This window comes from Petaurus breviceps, unplaced genomic scaffold (assembly GCF_028583685.1).
Source record: "Petaurus breviceps papuanus isolate PSGF00001 unplaced genomic scaffold, PetGlider_PUasm1.0 120, whole genome shotgun sequence".
Taxonomy (NCBI): domain Eukaryota; kingdom Metazoa; phylum Chordata; class Mammalia; order Diprotodontia; family Petauridae; genus Petaurus; species Petaurus breviceps.
In genome coordinates, this window is record NW_027185627.1 from 278,299 (window position 1) to 304,838 (window position 26,540).

Here is a 26,540-nt window from a genome sequence, read left to right on the forward strand (position 1 = left end):
ATGAGGAATACTTCAGTGAACTGGGGAATATTAGCCTGGTAGATAGAAGAATTACGATGGAATATGGTAGCTCTCTTCAAATCTTTTATGAACTGTTAAGCAGAACACTTTGTTATCCAGAGGCATAGCAATCCCATGGGTCAGATGAGCAGAATGATGCCCAAGTCAGGCAATAAATGTGGAGGCCAGCAACCATGGGAGAAGCAAGGCAGTATCCGGGCCAGACCAGCTATCAGATCAGATCAGGATTCTAGTTGCCCCACTAGACAGAGAATTAGGGGCTGAGGTCAGCAGCAACTATTCATAAACCCAGGCAAGGAAATAGGCCCACCAAGGCAGCAAGAAAGAACTAAAAACTTCACACTAGTCAACTGTACACTTAATCCCATTAGTTTTTACATGCATCATTTGAAGGCAGAGACCAGTCCTAACTAAGTTTGACTCTCCTGAGACTTCTAGGTGAGGGTTAATGACATCCGTTAGGTGTAGTGGTGATGAAGAGCCTAAGGAGAGCGTGGGAGTGCCAGGCTAACCTTTTTACACATCACTTTCATCACATTACTCGCCTGTGGAAAAACCTACAATCAAATCATAATTGCTAGCATTTGTATAGCACTTTGAAATTTGCAAAGCACTTTGCATAGGTTATTATCTTCCATGGTCCTCACAGCAATCCTGGAAGGGAGGTGCTATTATTGTCTCTGTTTACAGATGAGGAAACTGAGCCTAAGAGAGATCAAGAGACTTGCCCACAGTCTCTCACCCAAGGTTACATAGCTAGTAAGTGGCTGAGGCAGGATTTATACTTAGGTCTTCCTGAGTTCCAGTCCTGTACACTGTCTATGAGGCCGCTGGAGCTGCCTCTCTAATCACTCCCTACAACCAAACCCAGTCCTTATGCTTGGCTTTATATATAGGCCACAACCTAGTCTCACTCTTCCTAAGCAACCTAATTTCACAGTATCCCTGAACAGCAACCACCACTCCATTCCAGATGACTTTAATTGTTCTTTGCACATGCGATATTCATTCTTGTGTCTGGGGGTTTGTTCATGTTATTTCTACCATCTAGAATCACTCATCCTCTACTTGCCTAAATTCTGTTTGGCCACATTTGGTAATATTATCATATTTTCTATGTTTAGCTTTGCAGATTTTGACCTCCCAGGCTCAAGCCTTTTCCCACACTAATTTTTCCTCCACACCAAAAGTACTTTTTCCTAAGGCTCAGATCTATCCATATCAGTTACTGCCAATGGCTTCTTATTACCTCAGGTTCAAATATAAATTTATTTGTTCAACATGTAAAGCTCCTTACAGCCTGGCCTTTCCTACCTTTCCAGTCTTTTATTTTTTTGCTTTTTGGAGAGGGGAAGGTAGGGCAGTTGGGGTTAAGTGACTTGCCCAAGGTCACACAGCTAACTCCCTTTCCAGTCTTACATTCTACCGCTAGTCTCCCTGTCACACACTGTCAGCCACACTGGCTTACTCTCAAAGAACTCCTATTCTAATGGAGGAAAGAATGTGTGTGGAAGGTTTCAGCTGCAAATCAGGTGAAAAGGAAAGTCCCATAGAACTCAGGGGCAAAATAGATGTTAATGCTTCTTCTTTACTGTCATTTCCACCGACAAAAGCATATTGGCTTATGATGCTGGAACATTTTATAGTGTCAAGAGGCTTTCTCTTTAATTGATGTGGCTGTAGCTTCTGCAGGAACAGTTTCCAGGCTGCATTTGCATAGACTCGTGACTAGAAGCACTGTCATTCCCAAGGCTTTTAGCTCTAGGGCTCTGTGCTGTCTCTGTCATGGTCAAGGTGGTGCACGTGCTTTGACTTGCCTGGTACATGTTGCCTCCTGTCTCTCTGTCAGAGTGCCTTGCTGCTTTAGAAAAGCTGGCTTGCCTGCCCTGTGTATGGCATGGCATTTGGTGGGTCTGGCTGACCCTTCTCCATGGGCTTTGCCTCCCTCCATGGCTTTGAAGTCTGATTTCAACCGCTGTTGATGGTGGTGATAAGGAAGGAGGATTCCTTCTTCACAAATGATTTCTCCCCTTAATGACAGTTTCAGTCAGTGGGCTGTGGAAGCAGGTTCAGTGGCCTGAGGCACCCTACTATTCACTCCTGGGGGAACTGCCTCTGCAGTGTAGATAGATCATCATCATTCCCACTCTCTCCCCCCCCTCCCTCCCATCTTTGTGAGTTAATGTATCTGAAAAAAAAGTCCATTATTTGGTAACCAGCCCTTTGGTAATAAAGTTTTCTGAGCTTGTCAAAGCTGGACCTCAGGCCACAATTAACTAGGGTGGTACCATGAAAGAAGCACTGCCTCTAAATCTCGCCTTTGATAATTATTACTACCTTAGTGATTTTAGGCAGATCATTTAATCCCTGTGGGTCTCAGTTTTCTCATCTGTAAAATGAGGGGGTGGAACTAAGTAATCTTTAAAGTCCCATAGTTCTTTCTCATTTATCTTGAGGTTGGTTACAGACCCAAATAAAAAAGCCAGAGCTGTGCTCTGCTTTGAAGAAACCCAAGGTCACTTCCACACCATGATGAAGCATTAGAATAAGATTTCAAGGGGCAGCTAGGTGGCGCAGTGAATAGAGCACCAGCCCTGGAGTCAGGAGGACCTGAGTTCAAATCCGGCCTCAGACACTTAACACAAAAACTAGCTGTGTGACCTTGGGCAAGTCACTTAACCCCAATTGCCCTCCAAAAAAAAAAAGAATAAGACTTCAGTAGAGGCAACAGATTTAAATGATGCAAATAGAACAAGTTGTTTAATGTACAGTTTGGTGACTTTCTCACTAATCCTTAAGAGTTATTAATCATAGCTTATTCTAAATCTGTCCCATTGTTACATTCTGAAGCCTTTGCTTGCAATCAGAAGGCTTCTCTACCTTTCAGTTTCAGGCTCTTGGATTACAGTGCCTTTAGGCAGCTGCCTCTCAGCTACTGGCACTTTACATAGTTGTTCATTCTTTCATTCTCCAAATATTTACCGTGTCTACAGTGTACAAAAGGGAAAGGCACTGTGCTAGCAGTTCATTCCTCTGACTAACTTTCTTCACTGCCAATGCCAAGGTAATGCCTCATGGATTTCAGTGCCATCTGGCACTGAAAATTTCAGTGCCCTCTTAGATTTCATGTTTTTAGGATATGGCTTCATTTCCTTTTACTGTCACCATCTCTAACCCATTCTTCAAGTCTTCCCTCTTCCATGAAGTCTTCCCTGATTATTTCAGCCCACACAGATATCTTTCCCCTTTAAATCCAGATTTAGCACAACTGCTGATGAAAATAAAATTAGGAAGACAATGATATTTCACAATGCTTTTCTCAACTGTAGGTTCTTTTCTACTGTTTTCTATGTGGATAGTTATCTATTGTCTCCAAAAGAAAAGGAATGTACCAAACAAGTATATGCCATTATTATCCTCTGCAAGCTAAATGGCATTCAGTACAATTTAGTAATTGAAAGGGCAGTCCAGTAATTGAAAAGACAGATGGCAGTTCTCTCAGAGGCTATGACGATGTTATTAACTGCTCTGGCATTCTGTTGTCATGGAAAAATTAACCAGTGCTGGACCATTAATTGGTGTTTGCACATGAGGCAATTGGGTTGCTTGGGTGTGTTGTTTCACAATTATAATCATTATTTTAAAATATGACCATTACTGATTTATAGGATTTCATGTAGCATAAATTAGATGAAATAGAGCAGACAAGAAGGCTAGTGTGGTACAGAGAATGAAGCAGGAAGGGGAAGATGGAGATCACTCTTCTTCCAGAAAGTACTTGGGTTCAAGAGATGACTAAGTTCGGCTTATTTCTTTCAAAAGGTTTTTTCACTTATGTGTTTGGTGAACAATTGGAGTTCATGGGCTGTGTTCTGACAGTGTGAAATCATCTTGAATGTGCACTGGAGAGTGTAGTGGGAAGATGGGACACTTGGAAGGGCTAAACAAGAAAGTTATATCAGGAAAAAACAGTCATTCCCTTATTGTTGGAGAAGGAATTAAATAGGCTTGCTGAGCCAGGATCATGTAATAATGGTTTTTGAAAGGAAAAAAATGAGTTTTCAAAGTAAAATCTTTCATTTGCTTCCTTGTCTTTTATATGTAGTGCAGATTTGAGGCTGGAAAGTGGTTAGGTTAAATTATCTGCAGTGTCTTCTGTACTGCTATAGTGGTTGTTATTACTGTTAAGTCATTTCAATCATGTCCAACTTTTGTGACCCAGTTTGGGATTTTCTTGGCAGAAATATTGGAGTGGTTTGGCATTTCCTTCTCCAGCTCATTTTACAGGTGAGGAACTGAGGCAGATATGGCTAAGTGACTTGCCCACGGTCACACAGATAGTAAAAGTTTGAGGCCAGATTTGGATTGAATTCTTCCTGACCCCAGGCCCAGTGTTCTTTCCACTGAGTCATCTAGCTGCTTTCTATATATGCTATGGTGGTACACAGACTTTTAAGAATCTGAACACCATTTATAGGATCTCCCTGCTGCAGGCTGCTATGTAACCTCATTAATTGCTTGATTGACGATCTTTTATTAGGCTGTAAAATGACTCACTCAAATTTTTTTTAAGTTTGACTAGTGACGCAGATTACACTATATTTTTTTTATTACAACTGAAGAAGTCAGGTGCATAATCTCTTTGCTACATTCACTCATTCATTCACCCATGTACCAGGAGATGCTATATATAGAATGTTGAGGTTTTACTGTCCACTGCATTGTGGCAAGTGAGATATGCTGTGGGATTGGTGGCAGAGCTCATCTCATGCTTTTTATTCTGCTGTGGATAATCAGTGTAACAGCCTAGATTATTGAAATTTCATTGTCTGCTTTCAGCACTTTCCTTGATTGAGTGGCAGGTATTTCTACCAGAAAACACTATCTTCTGCACAGTCTCCAATGTTCTTTCCATAGTCCCACTTTAGAAAGGATATACTCATTAGTTTTTCCAGATTCTACCTGTTGGTCATACATACCCTCACCCCCACTCCCAATTAAGCTTTGTAGTACCGTGTTTCCCCTATAATAAGACCTATCCCGAAAATAAGCCCTCCCCTTACTGTGTAAGATTCCTCTAAAATAAGCCCTCCCCCGAAAATAAGCCCTATTGAGATTGCTACTGTAGTGAAGGTGATCCCCTGTGCTACACGCTACATTACGGTACCCTCTGTATGTACCGTCCCCCCCCCCCAGGTGAAACGCACGCCACACTCAGAGCTGCATCCAGTCAGAGCTACAGCAGTGAGCGCATCATCCTGTTCTTCCCCAGTGATTTGCTTATTGAATAAAGGTACATTTTTTTTGTTCACATTTACCTGTTTATTAAAATTGCTGTCAATGTTCATTAAAATAAGCCCTCCCCTGAAAATAAGCCCTCTGGTGTTTTTCTGTCCAAAAAAATTAATAAGACTGTCTTATTATCGGGGAAACACGGTATGTTAACACAATATTTTCTGTATCATCAATTGCTCTGTATTAACTTACGTTGGCTCTGCGACCTTTTGGTTAAGCTTTTGTATGCATTTATTGTTGTATACATTTATCATTATGTAATATGCGTGCATATTATATATTATGCATTTATCACTTCTATAATCATCCATCATGAACTTATTCGGTTTCTGATCTTGGTATTTCAAAATTTTGTGTATATCATTTTATGTCTGTGCTTCAACGACACAAATATCTAAGTTCCATAGTCACTGTCTCAAAGACTTTTGATGATTGCCATAGCCTGTTGAGTTGAAAGAATTTCCTGGGGGAACCACTTGTGAATTCTGACATTTTCTTTCAGACCCCTTATTTCCTGCTAAAGCAGGTCTATAAAAACTAGGGTGAATAGTTTTAGGCTTATTATGCAACTGATCTTCACTCATGGTAGGTCATTATCTGGAAGGGATCTCATCAGTAGCAGTACTTCCTGCTGTATCATGAACCATCTTGGGACATTGATGCATTTCTTAAAGCAGTTATATTTTTCTAGTACCTTGAAGAATCCAGAGCTACTGATAGTATCAAATACTTTTATAAAGCTGATGAATAAGATGTGGAGATCTGATGTTCTTCCTTAGATTTCTTTTTTATTTCCTATGGGACAGAAATCATGTCTGCTATACCATATTGTGATTCAGAGCCCTTAGTGTATTGTCTAGGACTCTTTTGGCAGTGAGGAGAAATTAAGTGGCAATGCTTTTTTAACCTTTTTTTTTTTTTCTTGAAAATGGCAGCACCTTGGAGTTAATAAAGACTTTCCTCAGCATTATTTATATAAAGGAAAAAATAGTCTTGCTCTCTGACTCATCTACACTGCCTTTCCTCTCACCCTGAAGGAGATAGTCATTTAGGGTTAGGAGATTAACCAACCTTGTCACTCAGGCATCTATGTTGATCAACACAGGCTGATTTCCAAAAAGATTGTGATGAAGTTTCAGACTCCTTTTGCTTTATAGATCCCCATCTTCAATATTGAAATGGGGGCATAACTGATAGAGTGCTGAACTTGGAGTCAGGAGCACTGGAGTCTAAATCCTGCTCCAGACACTTATAGCTGTCTGTCCCTGGGCAAGTTACTTAACCCCTCAGAGATTTCAATTTCTTCATCTGTAAAATGTGGAAATAATGACACCAACTTCACAGAGGTATTGTGGGGATCAAATTAAGTTCCTTAGGAGATAATGTAAAGCATGAGTGAAGTGAGCAAAAACATTGTACACAGTAACAACCACATTGTGCAATGACTACCTTTGATACTTACCTCTTCTTAGCAATGCAAGGATCTAAGTCAATTCCAAATGATTCATGATGGAAAATGCTGTCCCCATGCAGAAAAAGAACTAGGGAGTCTGAATGCAGATAGAAACACATACTTTTTGCTCTCTCTCTCTTTTTGTTTGTTTCTTCTTTTTCATGGTTCCTCCCATTGTTTCTAATTCTTCTTTACAATATGACTAATGTAAAAATATGTTTAATATGAATGTATATGTAGAGTCTATATCAGATTATACGCCATCTTGGAGTAGAGGGAGAGAGGAAAAGGAGAAAATTTGGAACTCAAAATCTTATGGACACGAATGTCCAAAACTAAAAATAAATAAATAAATACATTAATATTTCTAAAAAGATATGTAAAGCACTTTGCAAAAATTAAAGTTCTATATAAATGCTGGCTATTATTATTGTTAATATTACTGTTATGATCATTAGGGAGAAAGTTGTTAAAATATTACTGTCTCTCCTGAATTCTTTACCTGTTCATGATGCTCTTCAGAGGCCAATCAGTAACAAATCTAGAGATTCTTTGATTGCCTTAATTTATAGTGATTTCTGCTGCTTTTGACTTGTATGCCGTTAGTAACCAAAGGGTTACTAACCCTTACAGTCCTGTCATGTACTACCTCATTAGTTCGCCTTTTCATGTGTTAGCCTTGTCTCCCTACCTAGATAATAAACTTCATGTGGGCAGGGATGGCATGTTATTTCTTCCTGTCTCCCACGGTGCCATATATGTTCTAGACACTCAATAAATATCTCTTGACTGAGTATAGTAGGATGCTTTCTCATTTAAGTTGCTTTGGCAATCATACAGCAGTAAGCATTTTATATAGTTATTGGTAGCAGTATCTGCAGGCCTAGTTGAACTTAAGAAACTGTAATCAGCCCTTAGAAGTCAGGGAGAAGCTATTAAAATCTTAGTGCCATTGTTTTAAGTCCATTCACCTTTCTTGCTGAGCATATGCTGGTCCTTAGTTCCTATAAGCACCAGATCTCATTTGCAAGTTTTGAGTTATTGTTATGTGCTGAGCACCATTTTAGTCCTGTGAGCCATAGAAGAGTAATTTAAAGCACGGTCTTTCTCAGGAAGCATACGTTCTAGGAAAGGAAATACAACTAAAGCATCGAAAGAAATCAAAACAGTGAGGTACCATTTTATATAGTGCTGACTGTAGATACAGTAGGAATTCAGAGAAGAGGAAGACCGGTGAGGGGTAGAGTAATCAAGGAAAGCTTTTGCAGAGGAAGTGGTACTTGTGATGGCCTTGAAGATTAGGCACAATTTAGATAACAGAAAGGTTGAGCAGGGCAATCTAGGGAAGGACAAATGGGGATGAGCATGGCGTGATCAGGAAATAGTGCAAAGTGCTGATAGTGAAAAGTGGAGTTGCTTAATATTTATTGTTGAATTGGATGATGGGGAGTAGTAAGAAATGAGGTTGAATACGTAGGGTGGGACTTTTAAATTGCAGAGTGCCTTGAAAATAGCATTATGTTTGGATTTGATGTAGTAAGTGGTAAAAAGGTATTGAGTAGGAAAGTGAAATATTGGAAGCAGTGTTTTTGAAAGTTAAGTCTCTCCTTACTTCCAGTTTATCAAGCATATTATTACCAGACCACAAGTAGAGAATGCAATTAAGAAACTTGCAGGGCAGCTAGGTGGCACAGTGAATAGAGCACTGGCCCTGGAGTCAGGAGGACCTGAGTTCAAATTCAGCCTCTGACACTTAACACATACTAGCTGTGTGACCTTGGGTAAGTCTCTTAACCCCAATTGCCCCCTCTGAAAAAAAAAAACTTGCTATGAAGTAGGTAGGAGGTGATGAGGGTCCAACTAGTAACAGGATCTTAGAGTTTACAAGCACCTTACAATTCATCTTTCTAAGCCTCAGTTTTACTCATCTATAAGATAAGAAACTGGACTATATGATCTCTCTCCTGTTCAGATTCTAGGAGTTGAGTTCAGCCTCCTTTCCTTTCTTTATAACATCCCTGAGAAAGTAGTCACCCAGGTTTTACTTGAGCATTTCTAAAGACAGAGGAACTCATTGCCACCTGAGGCAGCCCTTCCCATTTTTGGACATCTTATTTTTAGAAAATTCCTCATTTGGAATCTTCTAGTCATTTATACTATAGTATATATTTATACTATAGTCTTATGTGCTATGAACTAAACAAACAAAATTCAGTTCTTCCACATGATGCTGTAGCTTTTGATATATTTGAAAATAGCCATCATGGACCTCTGATGTCTTCTGTTCTCCATATTAAGCATCCTTCTACCATTCCCCATTTGACTTATAAGCATATTATAGACATTATACTCACAACTTTGGCATTATTAACACTATTCTAGTCAACTGATTTGCTGGTCACATGTGGTGGCAATACATTTTGACAGGAAGGTGCAAACAAGAATCATTTCAAAGGAAAGAGATAACATTCCCACTTTCTGAGGTAGCTAGTTGGTGCAGTGAATACAGCACCAGCCCTAGAATCAGGAGGACCTGAGTTCAAATCCAGCCTCAGACACTTGACACTACCTTACTAGTGACCTTGGGCAAGTCACTTAACCTCAATTGCCTTGCCTTCCCCCCTCAAAAAATAAGAGATAAGCTTTGGTGTCAGATAGGGGTGTGATGGAAAAGAGAGAATCAACAGGGACTCCTGGGTTTCTGGCCTGGGAAATTGGAAGAATGGTGATATCCATTGCAGATATGAGATTGTTGGAATCTCAGCAGTTAAATTTAAATGTGGAAAGAACAGTCATGCTCTGCTTTTGTGTCAGTGGAAAGTTTGAGATGCTGTTTACAGAGAGTGTGAGTGACATACGTGGTTCAGTGGCCCTAGCATCTGGACTCTTAGGTCCCACTGTAGTAGAGGCTTATTGTGTATTCATTGGTAAAAGCTATAGTATGTGAACGGAAGATGTTCTACTCCCTAGGGAGGTGGGTATCATTAACTCTCTAATTAAAATTATAAACTTGAAATCCATTTAGATTGTGGGAGTCCATTTAATATGTGTGAACGTCCACTTTGAGAATGTTGTTCTTTTTGTAATAAAGCTGTTAGAATGCTCAGCGTTACCAAGGGAGCACATTTTAACATAGCCTTTTCAAAATGATGCATTTTTTTAAAAATGTCTTTTATTTCTCTGGCTTACTATGAGTTTATAACCTGGTCATCAAAGGGTATGGGTGCAACAGATCATTGACAGAAGGAGAAGTAGCAATTGTGGATTTTGCAAATTAAAATAACTGAGGTTTTATGTCATACTCAGCAAATTGGCAAAGATGCTGGAAAATGAGAATTGTCAAAGTTGGGGTGGTTGTGGAAAGGCTGACACATTAGTGAACAATTGGTGGGGTTGTGAATTGGTCCAATCATTCTAGAAAGCAATTTGGAATGGTGAGAAAAAAAGTTACTCTAGTGTTAGTACATTTTCACAAAGAGATTCCGTTTCTAGACATGTCCTCCCAAGAGGACCGCGGCACAAATGTGTGCCTACTGTGCAGGACAATATTTATGGCAACACTTTCTGTAATAACAAAGAACTAGAAACAAAGCTGATGCCTATCAGGGCTTAGCTAAACAAACTCTAGCACGGGAGTGTGATGGAGCTTTGCTTTCCATATGGGAACAATGTATGTGAATGTAGAGAACTGTTAAGACTAATATGGGTACTGACACACAACGAATTAAGCTGAACCAGGAGCAATAAACACAATGATGTAAGTAGAAAAAAATAACGTCAGAAAAATCAAAATGGAATGCTATAAAAATGTTATGACCAAACTCGACCCATTATAAAAGTATATGAAATGAAGAGACATAAGACTATAATAAGCATTTAAGACTGTTGCTAGCATTTACATAATGCTTTCAGGTTTGCTAAGTGCTTGGCATGTAATCTTATTTGATGCCTACCACAACTCTGTGAGGTAGTTACTATTATCATCACCCACATTTTATACATGAGAAAATTGAGGAATAGACTGGTTAAGTGACTTGACTAAGGTCACACAGCTAGTCAGTGGCTGAGGTAGGATTTAAACTAAGATCTTTCTGATTCCATGTCCTGTGCTCATGAGTGTGGACTGTGGGTGTGGGGCAATGGACATACTACTTGACATTTTTGATATGTCGGTTAGTTTTGCAATTACTGTTTTTCCCCTTTGTTTATTATTCTTTGTTATAAAAGAATGCCATTTGCGGGGAGGGATACATTTGGAAATGTGATGATGTAAAAACAAAAGATATCAATAAAATTATTTTTAAAAAAGAAACTGATTTCTCTCAATGTGCCTATAGGTGGTACCTATGACCTTCTTCCCAAATTATCCAAAAAAGAGAGAGGATTTGGTGCTTAAAGCCGACTGTGAGGCAAATGGGTAATAGTTGGGTTAGTATTGTAGCGCTACATTTGGAATGAGAGGAATAGGGTTTGAATCCTCACTTTTTCACTTCCTACCTGTATGACCTAAAGTAAGAGGGGAAGTCTCCTTTCAAGTCCTCAATTTCTCCATCTGTAAAATGGGAAAGGCACGAAGGAATACAAGATCTTTCATATTTCTATCAATTCAGAAGCTGTGATTCTGTGTTTGAAGAACTTCCTCAAAAGGCTCCCACTACCAACTCTGAGCCCTGGAAACTGGAGTGCCTCTATCTAGAGACTGTTGGATTCTTCCGGGCGGGGGGAAGGGTTATTGGGATTTGTCTGTTGAGGGAGGTGGTCTATACCTACTGTTCACTTTTTCTGCTATAGACTTGGACTGGAGACAGTGCTCAGTACAGACACCAGTTCCTTTTTCAAATGTGTTTTGAGGAAGACACTTGGGTATTTCTCACTTTGGGTCTTGAGGCTGAATATTTGTTCCACAATATCTAGGGCAGCAACATGAATAATAAGACCCTTAATAAATGTATTTTGATGACAGCAGTGATTGTCAGAGCTCTCTTATGGCACCTATAGATGGAACCAAAAGACCCTGAAAATGAATATGTTTGGTCACTTCTCTGACTCAGTTGACAGATTTGCACCAGCATTTAATGTAGCTATACAGGAGGGACATAGGTCTAAAGTTCATTTTGCATTGATACTACATCTCAGTAGGGATGAGTTGTGTATTGAGGAGGAAATGGAAAGACTTGTTTATAAAAAGACAAAAGAAATGCCAACACTGGGTCATCCCAATTTTCCATTTAGAGCAGGAGGGGATGGGATTATAGAATAATTGAATTTAGAGTTGGAAGAATCTTGCATTCCACTTAGTTCCCTTAGCTATTAACTGTTCTGGATCTCTCACCCATGGGTTTCTCTAAGTTTTCTTGAACTTATTTCTTTATCTGGTCTGTCTAACCATTTTGGTAGTGAGTTTTTCAACTTTACTCCTCAGCCTATGAAGCTGTTAATTCCTTTAGTTACATAATTTGATGTCATGAGTCCCTTTCCTTTATTATACCCTCCTCAGTGACAGATTCCATCCTGCCTGATTTTGGGGCTCCTTTGGGGGCTTGGAATGGGAAAGCTGGGCTGACTTCAAAATGAAAATCTCCTTTTGCTCTTTTGAGCTTCTCACTTGCATGACCTCTCTTGAATGCTTTTTTATGTGTTGTTACATCATTTGACCCTCAACTAATTATCATGGGTCAGACTGATTCTTATGGTTTCATGCTCATTGTGAGGTGAGAGTAATCTGATTACATTAGATACACCCACCTTCTTTTGGTAAAGTAACCTTATTAAATGGGCTTTGTTGGTTTATTTTAGCAAAGCTTTTTGTGATGTAAAGGGATAGAGACATTTTATTTTCTTGTGGATTTTATTTCCTTGTGGACAGCTAGGTGAAGCTATAGATAGAGTGCTGAGCCTGGAGTCAGGAAGACCCAAGTTCAACTATAACCTCAGACACTGAGTAGCCATGTGACCCCAGATAAATCATTTAACCTGTTTGCTTCTATTTCCTCATCCACAAACCAGGGATAATAATAGCACCTACCATACTGTGTTGTCAAGATCAAAGGAGAAATTTGTAAAGTGCTTACCACAGTGCCTGGCGCACAGTAGGTGCTATGTAAATGTTAGTTGTTGCTATTATTATTAAAATTAGATTGTTTACAGCTGTAGCAGCAAGCACCCCAGCGTCCCTAGGGTGGCTGCTCACACAGGTTCTTGGATCTGCTTTGATAAAGGAAAGCAACTCAAAATGGGTTAACAAGCTTACTTTAATCAGTCAAACATATATTGTTTACCTCATTCAGGGGAAAAAGATCAGCACCCCGAACTTCAAAGTATACAGGCAGAATTATCAAGACAGAAACAGATCAAGTAGACAGCTTTCCAAACTGTCCAACCATTACGTCCATACCAAACAACATCTGGGTTTCAAAGCCGGGGGGCTCTGGACAACGGCTTCCCAAAATCCATATCAAATCACAGAACACGTCTCAAAGTGAGCCCCAAAACAAAGCTACACATCAGGGCTTATATAGCCTTCTCCTGACTCAGAAAACGTAACAACCTTATTGACTCACTGGCCAATCAAGAAGTATCTACAGAAAAACAAGCCTCCCACCCCAGGTTCCTGGTGCACTTTAGCCTTGGGGCAGGGAAGATCTTACAAATTTACATTCCCATTACAACAGCCTAGAATTATAGTCATTTGGCCAAGGTTCCTTTGAAGTAAGGGTCCAAAGGTTAGGATCAGGATACATGAACATGAGAGATGGGTGTGGGTCCTCTGTGTATGTGTTTTTGGGAGGGGGGTAGGGAGGAGTGCAAAGGAGTTTCCAATAACATGGTTTATATGTCCCACGTGGAGTCTCAGAGAGCCACATCCCTGGGCAATATTTGATTGTGATTTTTCCCTCAAACATAAAAAAATATTCGAGGCAAAAGCATATCCTAGACACAACAATTATCTAGGTAACAGTGGCTAGAATATTGGACTCAAGTCAGGAAGACCTGAGTTCAAATCATAGCTCATATACTTATTAGCTATCCTCACTCCACATGTCTAGTCTGTTGTCAAGTCCTGTTAGTTTCACCTTCTTAACATCTCTCAAATATGCCTGCTTCTTTAATCTGATACTGTCATTACCCTAGTGTGGGTCCCCATCTCCTTGTGCCTGGACTATGCCAATAGCCTGCTTCAAGTCTCTCCCAATTCTTGATTCAGCTGCCAAAGTGACCTTTCCATACCGAAGGTCTGACCATCTCATCCCCTACTCTGAGAATTCTATGGCATCTTCCATTTGGCATTCAGAACCCTTCACAATTATACCCACACCTTTCTGGGCTTCTTACACGTGATGTCCTTCCCTTCCACCATGTAATCTGTAATCCAATGTTACCGTCTCCTTATTGCTCCTTAAACAAAACACACTCCATCTCCGGACTCTGAAAGTTTTCTTTTTTTGGAGGGCAGTTGGGTTTAAGTGACTTGCCCAAGGTCATACAGCTAATATGTGTTAAGTGTCTGAGGCCGTATTTGCACTCAGGTCCTCCTGACTTCAGGGAGGGTGCTCTGTTCACTGCGCCACCTGTCCACCCTCTGAAAGTTTTTGATGGCTGCTGTTCCCCACACCTGGAATACTCTGCCTCTTCCTTTCTGTTTCTTGACTTCAAGTCCCAGCTAAAATCCGATCATTTGCAGAAAGCATTTCTCAATCTTCCTTAATTCTAATGCCTTTCCTTTATTGATTAAAAAAAAAATTTATCCTGTACATAGGTTGTTCATACCTCATTGTTTGCATGTTTGCATCATTAGTCTGTGAGCTCCTTGGGAGATGAAACTGCCTTTTTATCTTTCTTCTTCCCCAGCACTTAGCATTGAGCCTGGCACATAGTAGGTACTTAGTAAATGGTTATTTTATGAATAAAATTCTGGGCAAATCACTTAACCTCCTCTGGCCTTGGCTTCTTCATCTCTAGAATGAGAATAATAGCACCAGCTTTACCAGGTTAGATGTCTGTAGAATGTTTTACAAACCTTAAAGCACAATACAAATGTTAGTCGTCATCATCAGTATTATACAGAGCTCTTGAAAAGACTTTAGGAAGACACAGCTTTCACTTTCTAGCAGCTCTCCTAACAATACGCACATACACGCACACGAAACGTCTCTTTGTTGTTCAGTTGTTTCTGTCACGTCCGACTCTGTGACCCCATTTGGGGTTTTCTTGGCAGAGATACTGGAATGGTTTGCCATTTCCTTTTCCAGCTCATTATATAGATAAGCAACCGAAGTAAACAGGGGTAAGTGACCTTGCCAGGGTCATAGAGCTAATATGTGTCTGAGGTCAGATTTGAACTCATGAAGATGAGTCTTTCTGACTCCAGGCCCAGCACTCCATGTGCTGTGTCACCTAGCTGACCTAGTTTGTGATACTTTAGAACCCAGCCTGGTTTTTTGCAGATATTTTTATTCATTGGCTGCAGGAGGCATTATACTGAAAAAGTTGAAATCTCTGAGCTTGCTTTTTTCCAGCTCTGGAGCCAATTATATGCAGGGGCTGAGTCCCTTCCAGAGTGGTGCCCGACAGGAAAGGGATTCCCAGGGCACAAAGTAATTATTTTATTTTCGGGGGGGGGGAAAGGCATTGCAGCTTGCCTGCAGCAATCTGGGTTGATGTGCACATTCTGAGGTTTTACATGATTATTTAGTTTCCAGTTTTCTTTTCAATTAAGTAGTTATTCTAAGACAGTTGCTGTTGCCATGGGAACTGTGCTACTGACTAAGAGTATTTCCTTAAAGCCATGCTTGCCTCAGTCATAGGGTACTGAATATTCTGGCCCTGTGATGAAAAAATACAGTGGATCTTTAAGCCTAAGAGATGACAAATAACCTACACTTCCTCTTTCATAGAGGGTTTAGAGAAGAAATGCTCCCTCCTGTCAGAGAGAGGAATTTAAAGATTAAAATGAGTGCTAGGTTTGGAGTCAGAATAATGGAGTTTAAATTCAAGCTCTTCTACCTACTTTGATGGACCTTGGAGGTAATTTCACTTCATCTCTGAAATGAGGGGGTTAGATTAAATGAACTTTAAGGACCCTTCCAGTTTTAAAGTATGATCCTATTAACCTATGATTTTTAGAAATCATAGATCAAAATTTAGAACTGAAAAGGACCTTACAGTCATTGCATCCAACCCATTTTAAAGATGTGTAAACTGAGTCACAGAGAGGTTAAATAACTTAATCTAGATTGCATAGCTAGTAATTATCTGGTGGGGCTCAGGTAATGAGGAAGATTTGAACTGAGGTCTCCCTGGCTCCAAGATTATGCTCTGTGGTCAACTGATTCTATACTTGGTCATATTTTTTTTCTTTAACTTTGAAATAGTTAGCATATTTGTTCATTTTGCTTCCCGATCTTCGTACTTTAGGGCAGTCCAGGCAGTGAATCAGACTGTTCTATGTAAGAATCAAGCTCTTTTTTCTTGCCAATGGAGGGCAACCGGAGTTTGGGAGTGGGCAGGCCTCATTCTATCCCTCTGTACCAGAATGACTAGCTCTTTGTAATTGTAGGGATTCATTAAGGGGCTTTCAGGAGCCAGTTCTTCACAATTCTAGGGATCTTGTTAGGAGCTTTCAGAGCTCAGGTCTCAGGGGCGGAGCCAACATGGTGGAGTAAAAGTAGGAACTTGCTTGAGCTCTCACTTGAACCACCTTCCAATACCTGTAAAATATGACTCTAAACACATTTTAAAGCTACAGAGCTCAGATCTCTGCCACTCCACTCTTGTCTAGAGTCAGATCAGAATCTGGAGGCCATGTCTGAGCTGGAACCCGGTCCCCGAGATCAGAAATTTCAAGGAATTCCTTTCCTACCAGCAGCCTTCTGTTGACCTTCTGCCTGTTCTCAGTAACATCATTGTTATTGCCCCTAACATAGTTCCTAATGGTATAAACATTTGGTTTGTTTATTGAGTTATTTTAAGAGTATAAAAAAGAAAAGTGATACATACTATCAATCATAATCATTTTACTAAGTAGTTCTGGTTAACTGATTTTTTTTTTAAATCAGAGGGATGTGTTTGTTGGAAAGTGACTGAAGCCTCCAAACAAAATGCCCCAGTAAAAAAAGGAGTATAAAGGTTGTGTGTTTCCTCCTCTGTTTTCATGGAGTCTGTGTAATAAAGGAGTATTAAAGTTCTAAGTTGAGTTACTTTGGGATTCTGATAAGCAGGTGATGTTCTATCTCAGGAGAACTAGAGGTGAACCACTTCCAAGGCTTCTCACTGTTTGTGGCAGTCCCAGCCATGTTGTAAAATTATACTCCTTCCTCTGAGTAAAGATTTCCTTGAGTCTGAGGGAGATCAGTGTGGATAATGCGAGCTCCTGTATGACTGTACTCTGAGCGTTACTCTAGGCTATGAAGAGGTTTAAAGTAGAAGCAGCAGTAGTTTTTGTTCTTTCCATATCTTTTGGAAATGATTTGGGAATGACCAGGAGATATACGAGTGTCTTGGGGAATAGTCTTGATGCTTAGAAGAAACACATACCTTGGAAGTTTTGTAATATTGGCGATTGACAAGCTGTATTGATGACAAGTCATAACCTCTCTGGGTCTCAGTTTTCTCATGTAAAATGAGGGGGGGCTGGACGGGATGTTTTTCTAAATTCCCTTGTAGTTCAATGATTCTAAGAAGGTATTTTACTGGAAAAATAGGTTTTTTTCATTATTTCTGAAATTGTTTTTGTTTTTGCTCTTCTTCTTGCTGCCTATTGTGGTTTCCTCAGGTAACTGGACCTCTTTGGGATGGGGAGAACTGCAGAGTATGTAACAGTTTTAATTCTTTTTAAGTTTCTTAGTCCTTCCTTTTGTTATCCTTCTCCCTCTTTGTATACTTCCCCCCAACCCCAAGAATATAACTATTCATACATACAAGCATAACACTAGGTTATCTCTCCCTCATTTGTGTCTCTTGGCATAATTGCTTGAGGATGGAATGGCATGTGCTTTGATGTACTTCCAGTTTGGTTTCTTAAAGGCTTTTTGTATTAATTAAAACCACATTCCCAATTTCTATAGCTAGCAAGCCCAAAAGTACAAGTACCCATAAACCTTGGGAGAGCTCCTCTGCCTGAACCATCTACAAGGTATTATCTGCCACCAACCAGAGTGCAGGTCTTCACATGTGATAACAGATTCATGGTTTGAAAAGCAGATACAATGATTAGTGCCCTAGCAAATTGCAAGTAGGTTGAGTTCATCCCCTGCATTCTACCTCAACTAGAGAAAATGGGCTGAGGGCAAAAGGAAGTGGCCTAATGGTCAGTTTTAAAAACTAGTCCATTTGGCAAGTTGAGCGAATGTATTTCTGGCCAAAGTCTGTTTTTTGTAGCAGTGAGAGAGATGGCCCTCATTTCTTCTTCAAAATTGCCTGGTCTTAACAGACATTTTCAGAAGCCTAGTCTGGCATCTTTGACCTGAGAGCCCATATACCTAGCAAAGCATGTCTTTTCAAAAGGATTCCTAGAGCCAGACTGGTTGAAACAGTTGTCTGACAAACCTAACTTGGTCATTCCACTGATTAGGTTTGGGTCATTGAAGTAATTTAATAGACTGTGGTCAGAAAGATGAGTTCTCTACTCTTAATGAAACTTTAAAAAATTTCTGTTTGGGTCTAACCCAAAACATTGTCACCATCACTGTAGTCAGTTTTGCTGACTTTTAGGTGACTGAAAGTTTTAAAATAGAATCATAGAAAAAAAAGTTGGACATTGAAGGAAAATGTATTTGAATAATGATTCCTCATTATCCCCCAAATATAACCTATGCTTTTCCATCTCTCTGCCTTTTCTTATGCCATGTTTTCCCGCCATGTGCAATGTCCTCTTTCTCCCTCTTATCCCGTTATTCTCCTGCAGAGCCTAACTCAGATGTGACCATAAAGACTTCTCTGACCTTTCCCAGACATATGGTGACCTCCAGTATTGTTTTGTGCATGTATTTATTCAATTGAGTTCAACAAGTACCTATTATCTGCTGGGCTTATCATATTATAATCATTTGGAGCTGTGTGTTATCTCCTTTATAAACACCTTAAGAGCCGATACCATATCTAATATGTCTTTGTACAGCCCCACAATGCTAGGCACATTACTTTGCACAAATTAGATATTGAGTTAATATTTATTAGATGGATGAATAAATGAGTTTTCTCAGTCTGGTGGGTTTTTTTCCTGTCTCTAGACTGGCCATTTCCAAACTGAAGCCTTTGCTTTCCAGATAGATGACAGGGCCCAGTTTTGGTTGGGACTGTTCTACAGTCTCACGGTATTGTTTTAGTATATGTTCTGTCAGGTGACTTACAGGAAAGGAGGCAGCATCCTTTCTGAACAAGAAGAACAGATTTCTTAAGCAAACTGCGTGGTTGTGGAATTGCTCCTTCAGTTCTTTCTTTGTTACAAAACCGTTATTCAGTTGGTCACAGAAGGATGATGCCAAAAGCGTGATCTTTGGAGGCATTTAGGATGAGAGAAGTAAATGTAGGTGGATCCATTAGCCCTTTTCTTTCCCCTCTTCCCCTCCTTTCCTATTCCTTGTTCTTTCCTTCCCTTTTTTCCTTTCTATTTACTTCCAACTTTGCTTCTTAGAAATTGGCCTTTACTTCTTTTGTTTAAACTGTATTCTAAGCTTTCTTGGGAATATTGGGCAATCCCCCCAGATTGGCAAGGGAAAAAGACTGAACAATGGTGGAAGAAGGAACTGAATCAGTAGTACATGGGGCAGTTGGCTTGAACCTGGCCCTCCTACTGAGTGGCTTAATTCTCACTACTGAAGAGGTCTCTGAGTTTCATTTTGCATTCCTTCTCAGTCCTGTTCCCTGGAGCAGATTTGGCTTGTTTGTCATTGTTCTCCTCCCCCCCTTCCCCAGGCCTTTTCCCTTAAAGTTTCTTTCATCTGTCACCTCATAACATGTTCTAATACTCCCTCATGTCAAAGTCTGTGTTTGTGTCTCTGTTGTATCAGCCCCACTTCTCTTCCCCACTGAGAAGCTATTGAGCTGCCTGTATGCTTGAACAGTCCAGAACTGAGAGAAGACCCTCTTTTGTGCATCCTTTCCCTTTATATGAGCACTAAGCTCTTGGAAAGAGAAACTGATTTTATTCCCTGTTTTTGGGGAGAAGGGAGGACTTAGGGGGTACATTTCAAACCAACAAATACACCAGGAGATAAAATAACCATGGCCAAGGTCTCTCTTTCCTTGCTAATGCATATCAAGTTTCTTAAACAGCTTTTTGTTGACCAGGTAAAAGTGTAAGTTTCCAAATTTAGATGCCTTTCAACTCTGGCTACCTGCTATTTTAAGTCTTTGTTGTACTTCGTGTGCCTGAAGAAGCTGTCTTGTTTCAGTTAGTAAGCATTGACAATGTAAACTTCTCGAGAGAGAACCTGTCTTGTACTACTTCTTCCCTGAGATTTTGGTAAGCCTCCTCTCATTCTTTAATGATGTTCATAGGAACACTTTTGCAAATTGGAGAGTAGAGCCATCCAGTAAGCCCACATCTTACCCTGTGGCCCAAGGCACGTTCTAGTTACATACATATAAATACGTTGCCTGCCTTGTGGAAGATATCCTGTGGCTGTCACCACTAGAATATTGTCCCAGACTCGTCACAATGGCTTTCTCACACAGTAGCTTCTTCTTCTGGAGAACAAGAGTAATTTTCAACATCTCCTGTGCCTTCGAATAGATTGTGGGTATGGTTTTAGTCAAGCCTTTGCCGAGATGACCATTAATGCTCCACAAATCACCCTGGGAAATAAGTACTGCTTCAGGGTTGGAAATTCAGATCCCAGGTAATGCCAAGTTTTATTTTACAGTCTGGAAATCTAACAGCTTTTAGGGTACAGTGGTAAGTGTGCTGAATTTGGAGTCAAATCTTGTTAGTGCTATTTGGGGGGCTGGGCCTCAGTTTCCTCATTAAAAGGAATTAGTTCAACTAGATGATTTTAAATCTGTCCCAGCTCTAAATCTGTGATCTTTTATGTAGCTTCCAAATACCAATCTCTTCACTGTCTATTTCTCTAACTAAAGACAATGGTGGGTAATGGTATATATTGTATGGTATTGTATATCCAGGGAGAATTAAAGCTGCAAGAGGAATTCCCAAGACCTGAAAGGCTGCCCACTTAATTTTCTGATTTAAGGGCATTTGTGAGCAAGGTGAAAAAGCACCAGTTTTAAACATTAAATCCCTCCAGGCAGCCCAAGGTTAATTTGATATATTCCACCAGAATTTTAATACTCAGTTTTTGAAGTAAGAAGAGTTAATTTCCACAGATGATATGACATCTCAGTAAATGATCATTGAACCCTGCCTCTCCCATTTATAGTCTTTAAATTCTATGTCAGGTATCAATCCCATGAAATAATCTATGGTAAAGTAATTTGTAAGCCATAAGAGCTCTATAATTGTCAACTTATTCTCATGATTAGAATTGAGTGGCAATTTGAAATGGTTTTCAGTCTTTTGAAATCCCATTGATTTTGTTGCCACAATGCTGTTGGTTGCTCAGCAGAAGACTTTTAAGTAAGAATTTCCTAATGGTACAGTAAGGAGCAGGAGGCTGTGTGCTGCCCTCTCTGAGGTCAATCAGGTTACATTTAGAAGGAGCCAAGACTTAACCTTGAGATTTCAAAGCTAGATTTATGTTTTCAATGAGTGAAAACAAAACAATGGACTTTTATGAGTGCCCCACATCAATAAAGCATTCTCCATCTACTAGTTAACATTGCATGTGGTAAGAATACATGGCTGGAGATATCATTAAGACCAAATTCCTATTTAAAAGCCTGTGACTTCTCTAATTTCAGTGCAGGCTCAACTTGTCAGAATTAGTCCCATTAGGTGATTGACAAAAGAATTTCACAGTTATTCTTCCATGTCAAATTGTCCTATGGGGATGAGTCATGCAGACTTGCCTTGCAGCTTTTCAAACCCTGTTTAGATCTGATGGTTCTTTTCAGCTAATACTATGGCTGTCGTGATCCTGGTGATGACTAAAATGGGTCTTGTGGGCATTCCTTCTTGTTTTGTGTTGTGTCTGACCTGTCCTTTTCTCTAGTTCCTAACTGGTAACCTGCCAAAGAACAAACTGTCTGGGACCACTTCTCTCAGATGAGTAGCAGATGTCAAAGGTGGTGTCGGAAATGGCTTCCTTTTTAAGAGTGGCAACAAAGAGCTCCTATGTGGAGCTGCCTTTAAAACACAGTATAATCAGCCTTTATTTTTGCACAGGACTAAGTCTGACTTGTATATTTTAGCTGACACATTTACAAAGGCTGTTAATTTTCATTTCACCCCATGAAGTCAGTGAGAGGCAGAGAAAATTCTGTTGAATAGTAATCTTTGTTGTCAAGTAAACTTGGCCATGTTTTCAACATCATCTTGAATGATTTAATTTACATTTCTTTTTGTACTTCTCCCTGAATTCCGCCCAGTGCTGCTCTCTCCCTCAGAGTACAGCAAAAGAAGTATTCTTCTTTCTGAGCTGAGTTTGGGCATTGAAGAAACATTACTGAAGGTAAACACATCAGGTTCAGGCAATAAATATTATGTGTTAATTAAATTCCAGACATGGTGCTAATACCAAAAAAAAAAAAAGACCCAACCCCAAAGAAACCCACAAAAGACAGAATTTGCTCTCGAGCTCATAGTCTAATGAGGGAGATAACATGCAAACAACTGTGTACAGACAAGATATATGTAGAATAAATCATAGATAATCTTCAAGGGAAGGCACTAAAATTAAGAAAGACCAGGAGAGGCAGTAAGATTTCTGTTCCTTGGATTTTTGGACTGATTAGTCAGAATCCTTAGGTCTTAGTTTGGATGTACCTTCAGGAGCTTTCACAGTTCTTCTGTGTCTGCCAGATTTTTACTTTGATAGAACTGTTCAATATGTACATTTAAAACAAATTTCAGTAGCTCTATAATTTTACTGATGTGAGCCAGTGCAGAAAGTACTGTCTTCACCTACATGTCTTTTTATTTCTATCCATGTTCTCACAGCTAAGTAGCACAAGGCAGCACTGGGCCTGGGGTCAGGAAGATCTGAGTTCAAATTCAGCCTCAGACACTTATTAGCTGTGTGACCTTGAGCAAGTCACTTAACCTTTGTCTGCCTTAGTTTCCTCATCTGTAAAATGGGCATAATAATAGCACCTACCTCTCAGGACTGAGTGAGGATAAGATGAGATAATATTTATATGGTGCTTTGTAAATATTTGATCACTGTGTAAATGCTGTCATCCCCCTCCTCCTCTTCATCCCAATGTACTGGAGGTCTTTCTTTAGGTCTTTTTACATTTTATAGGTACTAGAGCAATACTTGGGCTTATGACCAGCCCATTTCTTTTTTTTATAGTCATACATTTCCTTGGTAATATTCCTTACTCCACTTCTTGCATGTGAATCATTTTTGGAATTATATTACAAACTAATTGCACCCCCTCATGCATCATTCCTCTGCCTTCTGGGTCATTCAGCATCTTTGATTTTTCAGAGATTATGGTGTTCTAAGACTCACAGCCATATATTATCTCCAGAAGAATTTTCGTTATGTCCCAAGTCCAATCTAGTCTATTCTTTTCTCCCTCTGATTTAATTTGTAACCTAATTCATTGTCCATTTGCAATGCTTGACCATTGCCTAGCACAGTGCTTTACACATAGTAGGTATGGTATAAGTACTTATTAAATTGAATCTATGTACTATGGTACTAACTATAGAAATTGGGGGGGGGGGAAACAGATTTTATTATTTTTCCCCAAAAGTGATCAAGATGACATCAATGATTGCCAATATATACGGCTAAATTCTCAAAATTTTTTACAAAGATGAATGAGATCTTTGCATGTATTAATGGCAGCTTTGATGAAGCTATGAAGAGGAAACAGGCACATTTTTGCAAATGATTTTCTATCACAGATTTACATCTTTACAATTTCACAGTTGAACTAAAGGTACTAAGAATAAAGGTTTCTTTTCTGTTTATTATTTATCAGTTATTAAAAACTAAAAGAGGGCATTAGTCTTGGTAGAGAAAAACAAAGTGTTATAGGTTTTCCTCATAAGAGTCTCTCATGTATATGTCAGGAGCATTCAGGATTCATTGTGATAACTCCAGCCACCAAAGCCAACTTTTTAACAACTCTCTGAATGTTAATGTCAAGTGAAGCATAAAACAGAGTGAATGTGTGCTTGGTAAAGGTGGTCACTGCTGTAGTGGAGGATGTCTTATCCAAAGTCCAAAGTGAAAAGGGATTCCCTATATGTCAGAATTGTCCAGTAATCATGTCTGGGATCCACAGGTCTGTGGATGGATTTCGGGAGGTCTGTGAAGTGGAATGGGAAAAAATTATATCTTTTTACTAATTTCTAACTGAAATTAAACATTTCCGTTAGTTATAAATATAGGTAACAAACATTCTGGGAAGGGGGCTGAACACAGAAATGGTTAAGAGCTCTTGTAGATAATTAAATCCTCCCAGTGCTCCACTTCGCAAATAATGTTGTGCTGATTTATGATCAGGTGTCTACAATGGGATTCATGATTGATAAAAAGAGATTATCCTAAAAATCCTTGGGGGAAGAGAGACAGACAACTAAATAGATGACAATGCCTATTGTCCAGACTATGACATTTAATTTGTGACAACATCAAGCCAGAAAACTCTCTCTCTTTTCCTCTATACCAAGAAAAGGATGGACCAGGCTAGGAAGGAGTGACCACTCCTCACCACTCCTTGCACCCACTAACCTTTCTTGCTTTAAATGGAGAGTGTATGCAATCTGTTGGAAAGAACACTAAACTGGAAGTCAGACAACATGAATTGGAGCCCTGGTCCTTTCATTAAATAAAAGCATGCCTTTGAGGCTAATCATATGAGGTCATGTGATTTTTGAGTTGAAAGGAATCATAGACCGTCTGCTCTGGTTCCTTCTCTATATGGGTGAGGAAACTGAGTCCTAGAAAAGAGATCCAGAAAAGACTTGTTACTAGTCATGTTTGATAATTAGGGAGTAATATGAATAGGAACAAAGGATGGAGCCACAGAAGAGTTTTTGCTGTGGATGAAGTGGCCTTTGAGCTCACTATGTAGCTGCTTTACATAGTCTCATGGCTCAGGCTTACAGCTGAGTTGGGAGTAAGGAGGCCTTGAAGGACTGAGGCCAGAGTGTTGTGTACTAATTGCAATTCTTCCTCAGCTTTTGAGGACCCTGACAGTGCTGTGGATGATAGAGACAGTGACTATCGCAGTGAGACCAGCAACAGCATTCCTCCTCCGTATCATACTACTTCCCAGCCCAATGCCTCTGTTCACCAGTTCTCCATGCCGGCCCAGCTGCAACAGCAGCTGTTTCTTCAGGGCAGCTCTCGGGACTCCTGTAATGACTCCGTGCAGAGCTATGACTTTGATTATCCAGAGCAGAGGGCCCTCAGGTGGGTACCATGGATGAAATTGTGTGTGTGCATGTGTGCGTCTGTCTGTCTCTTTCTCTCTGTAGAAAAATATCACTGCCTCTGGAGGCTAAAGTTCTTTCTACTAGAGTCAGCTAGGTAGCACAGTGAATAGCATGCTGGACCTGGAGTCAAGAAGACCTGAGTTCAAATCAGGCCTTGGATATTTACTAATTGTGTGACCCTGGGTAAGTCACTTAACCTCTGTTTGCCTTAATCCACTGCCAGGAAAACCCCATAGACAGTGTAGTCCATGAGGTTATGAAGAGTCACACACAACTGAACAAAAACAACAATGAATCCCACCTCTGATGCTTGCTACCCATATGATTTTGGACAAGTCAGTTAACTTTCCTGGGCCTCAGTTAATTCATCTGTAAAATGAGGGGGTTTGACTAGAGAACCTCTCAGGTCCCCTTAACCTCTTTATCTGTGATCCTGGGGCCCTACAAAAACTTCAACAATTCATGCAAATAGGTCATTGATGGGAGGGATTTGGGAGCTATAACTGAAAATTCAGTTGAAAATACAGAAATGTGGCCTCCCAAGCTATGGTTGCTTTGTGTAGTGTTTGGGCTTGTTCCTTTTCATCAAAATCTTTCCCTGGGAACTTGCCGGAAAAAATGCCCCAAACTTATATACCATCTCACCATGCCATAAGGGTGGGGGTGGGCCTATCTATAGTGGTATAGAAGGGACTGCATGTGGGTAAACTTACCATACTAGATCCAGCAGCATTACTTGGCAGTTTGTTTAAAAATAGTCTAAAATAAAAGTTACTATCTAATAATCTCACCCTGTTGTCTATCTTGCCACATTGCCATCAATGGAACAAAAATCATAAGCTTCAATCTGAGGACCATCTCTCTCTCTCAGAGAATCATTCAGTGAATTTCAGGCTCCCCTGGTTTCATGTTCTCTTTAAGGATCTTTCCAAGGAGGTTTCTTCACATGACTGTCATAGAACTAAATTCTGTTCCTTTGCAATCTACCCATAAAGAGTCACAACAAGGAGTCTCCTTAGAGTTTGCCCATTTTAAGCTGTATCTTGTCCTTATATGTAAATATGTAACATGTTGTTTCCCCCATTATAGTGTGAGCTCCTTGAAGAAATGATTATTGAATGATTGATTGGTTAAATCGTTTGGTTAGGTTGGTCATTTGGTTTAATTAGGTGGTCACTTGGTTTCGATAGTTTTCAATGTTCTTGGTAGTTCATTTTAGTTCCTGTCTCTCCTCCTTCCATTGCTGATGAGATACACATT

At 39.8% G+C, this 26,540-nt stretch overlaps 2 protein-coding genes across 5 annotated transcripts in view; both read left to right on the forward strand.

The window, feature by feature from the left end:
* UNC13B (unc-13 homolog B) overlaps window positions 1-26,540 on the forward strand; it is a 341,071-nt gene that overhangs the window by 164,417 nt on the left and 150,114 nt on the right. For all 4 annotated transcript variants that reach the window (XM_069088739.1, XM_069088747.1, XM_069088763.1 and 1 more), the window contains exon 8: window positions 25,023-25,257. In XM_069088739.1, the coding sequence (XP_068944840.1) occupies window positions 25,023-25,257 (235 nt within the window). The remainder of the gene's footprint in view (window positions 1-25,022; window positions 25,258-26,540) is intronic.
* The window catches only part of RUSC2 (RUN and SH3 domain containing 2), a 445,432-nt gene continuing 438,415 nt past the window's right edge, over window positions 19,524-26,540 (forward strand). The window contains exon 1 of the mRNA XM_069088862.1: window positions 19,524-19,535. The gene's annotated coding sequence lies outside the window, so the exon portion shown is untranslated. The remainder of the gene's footprint in view (window positions 19,536-26,540) is intronic.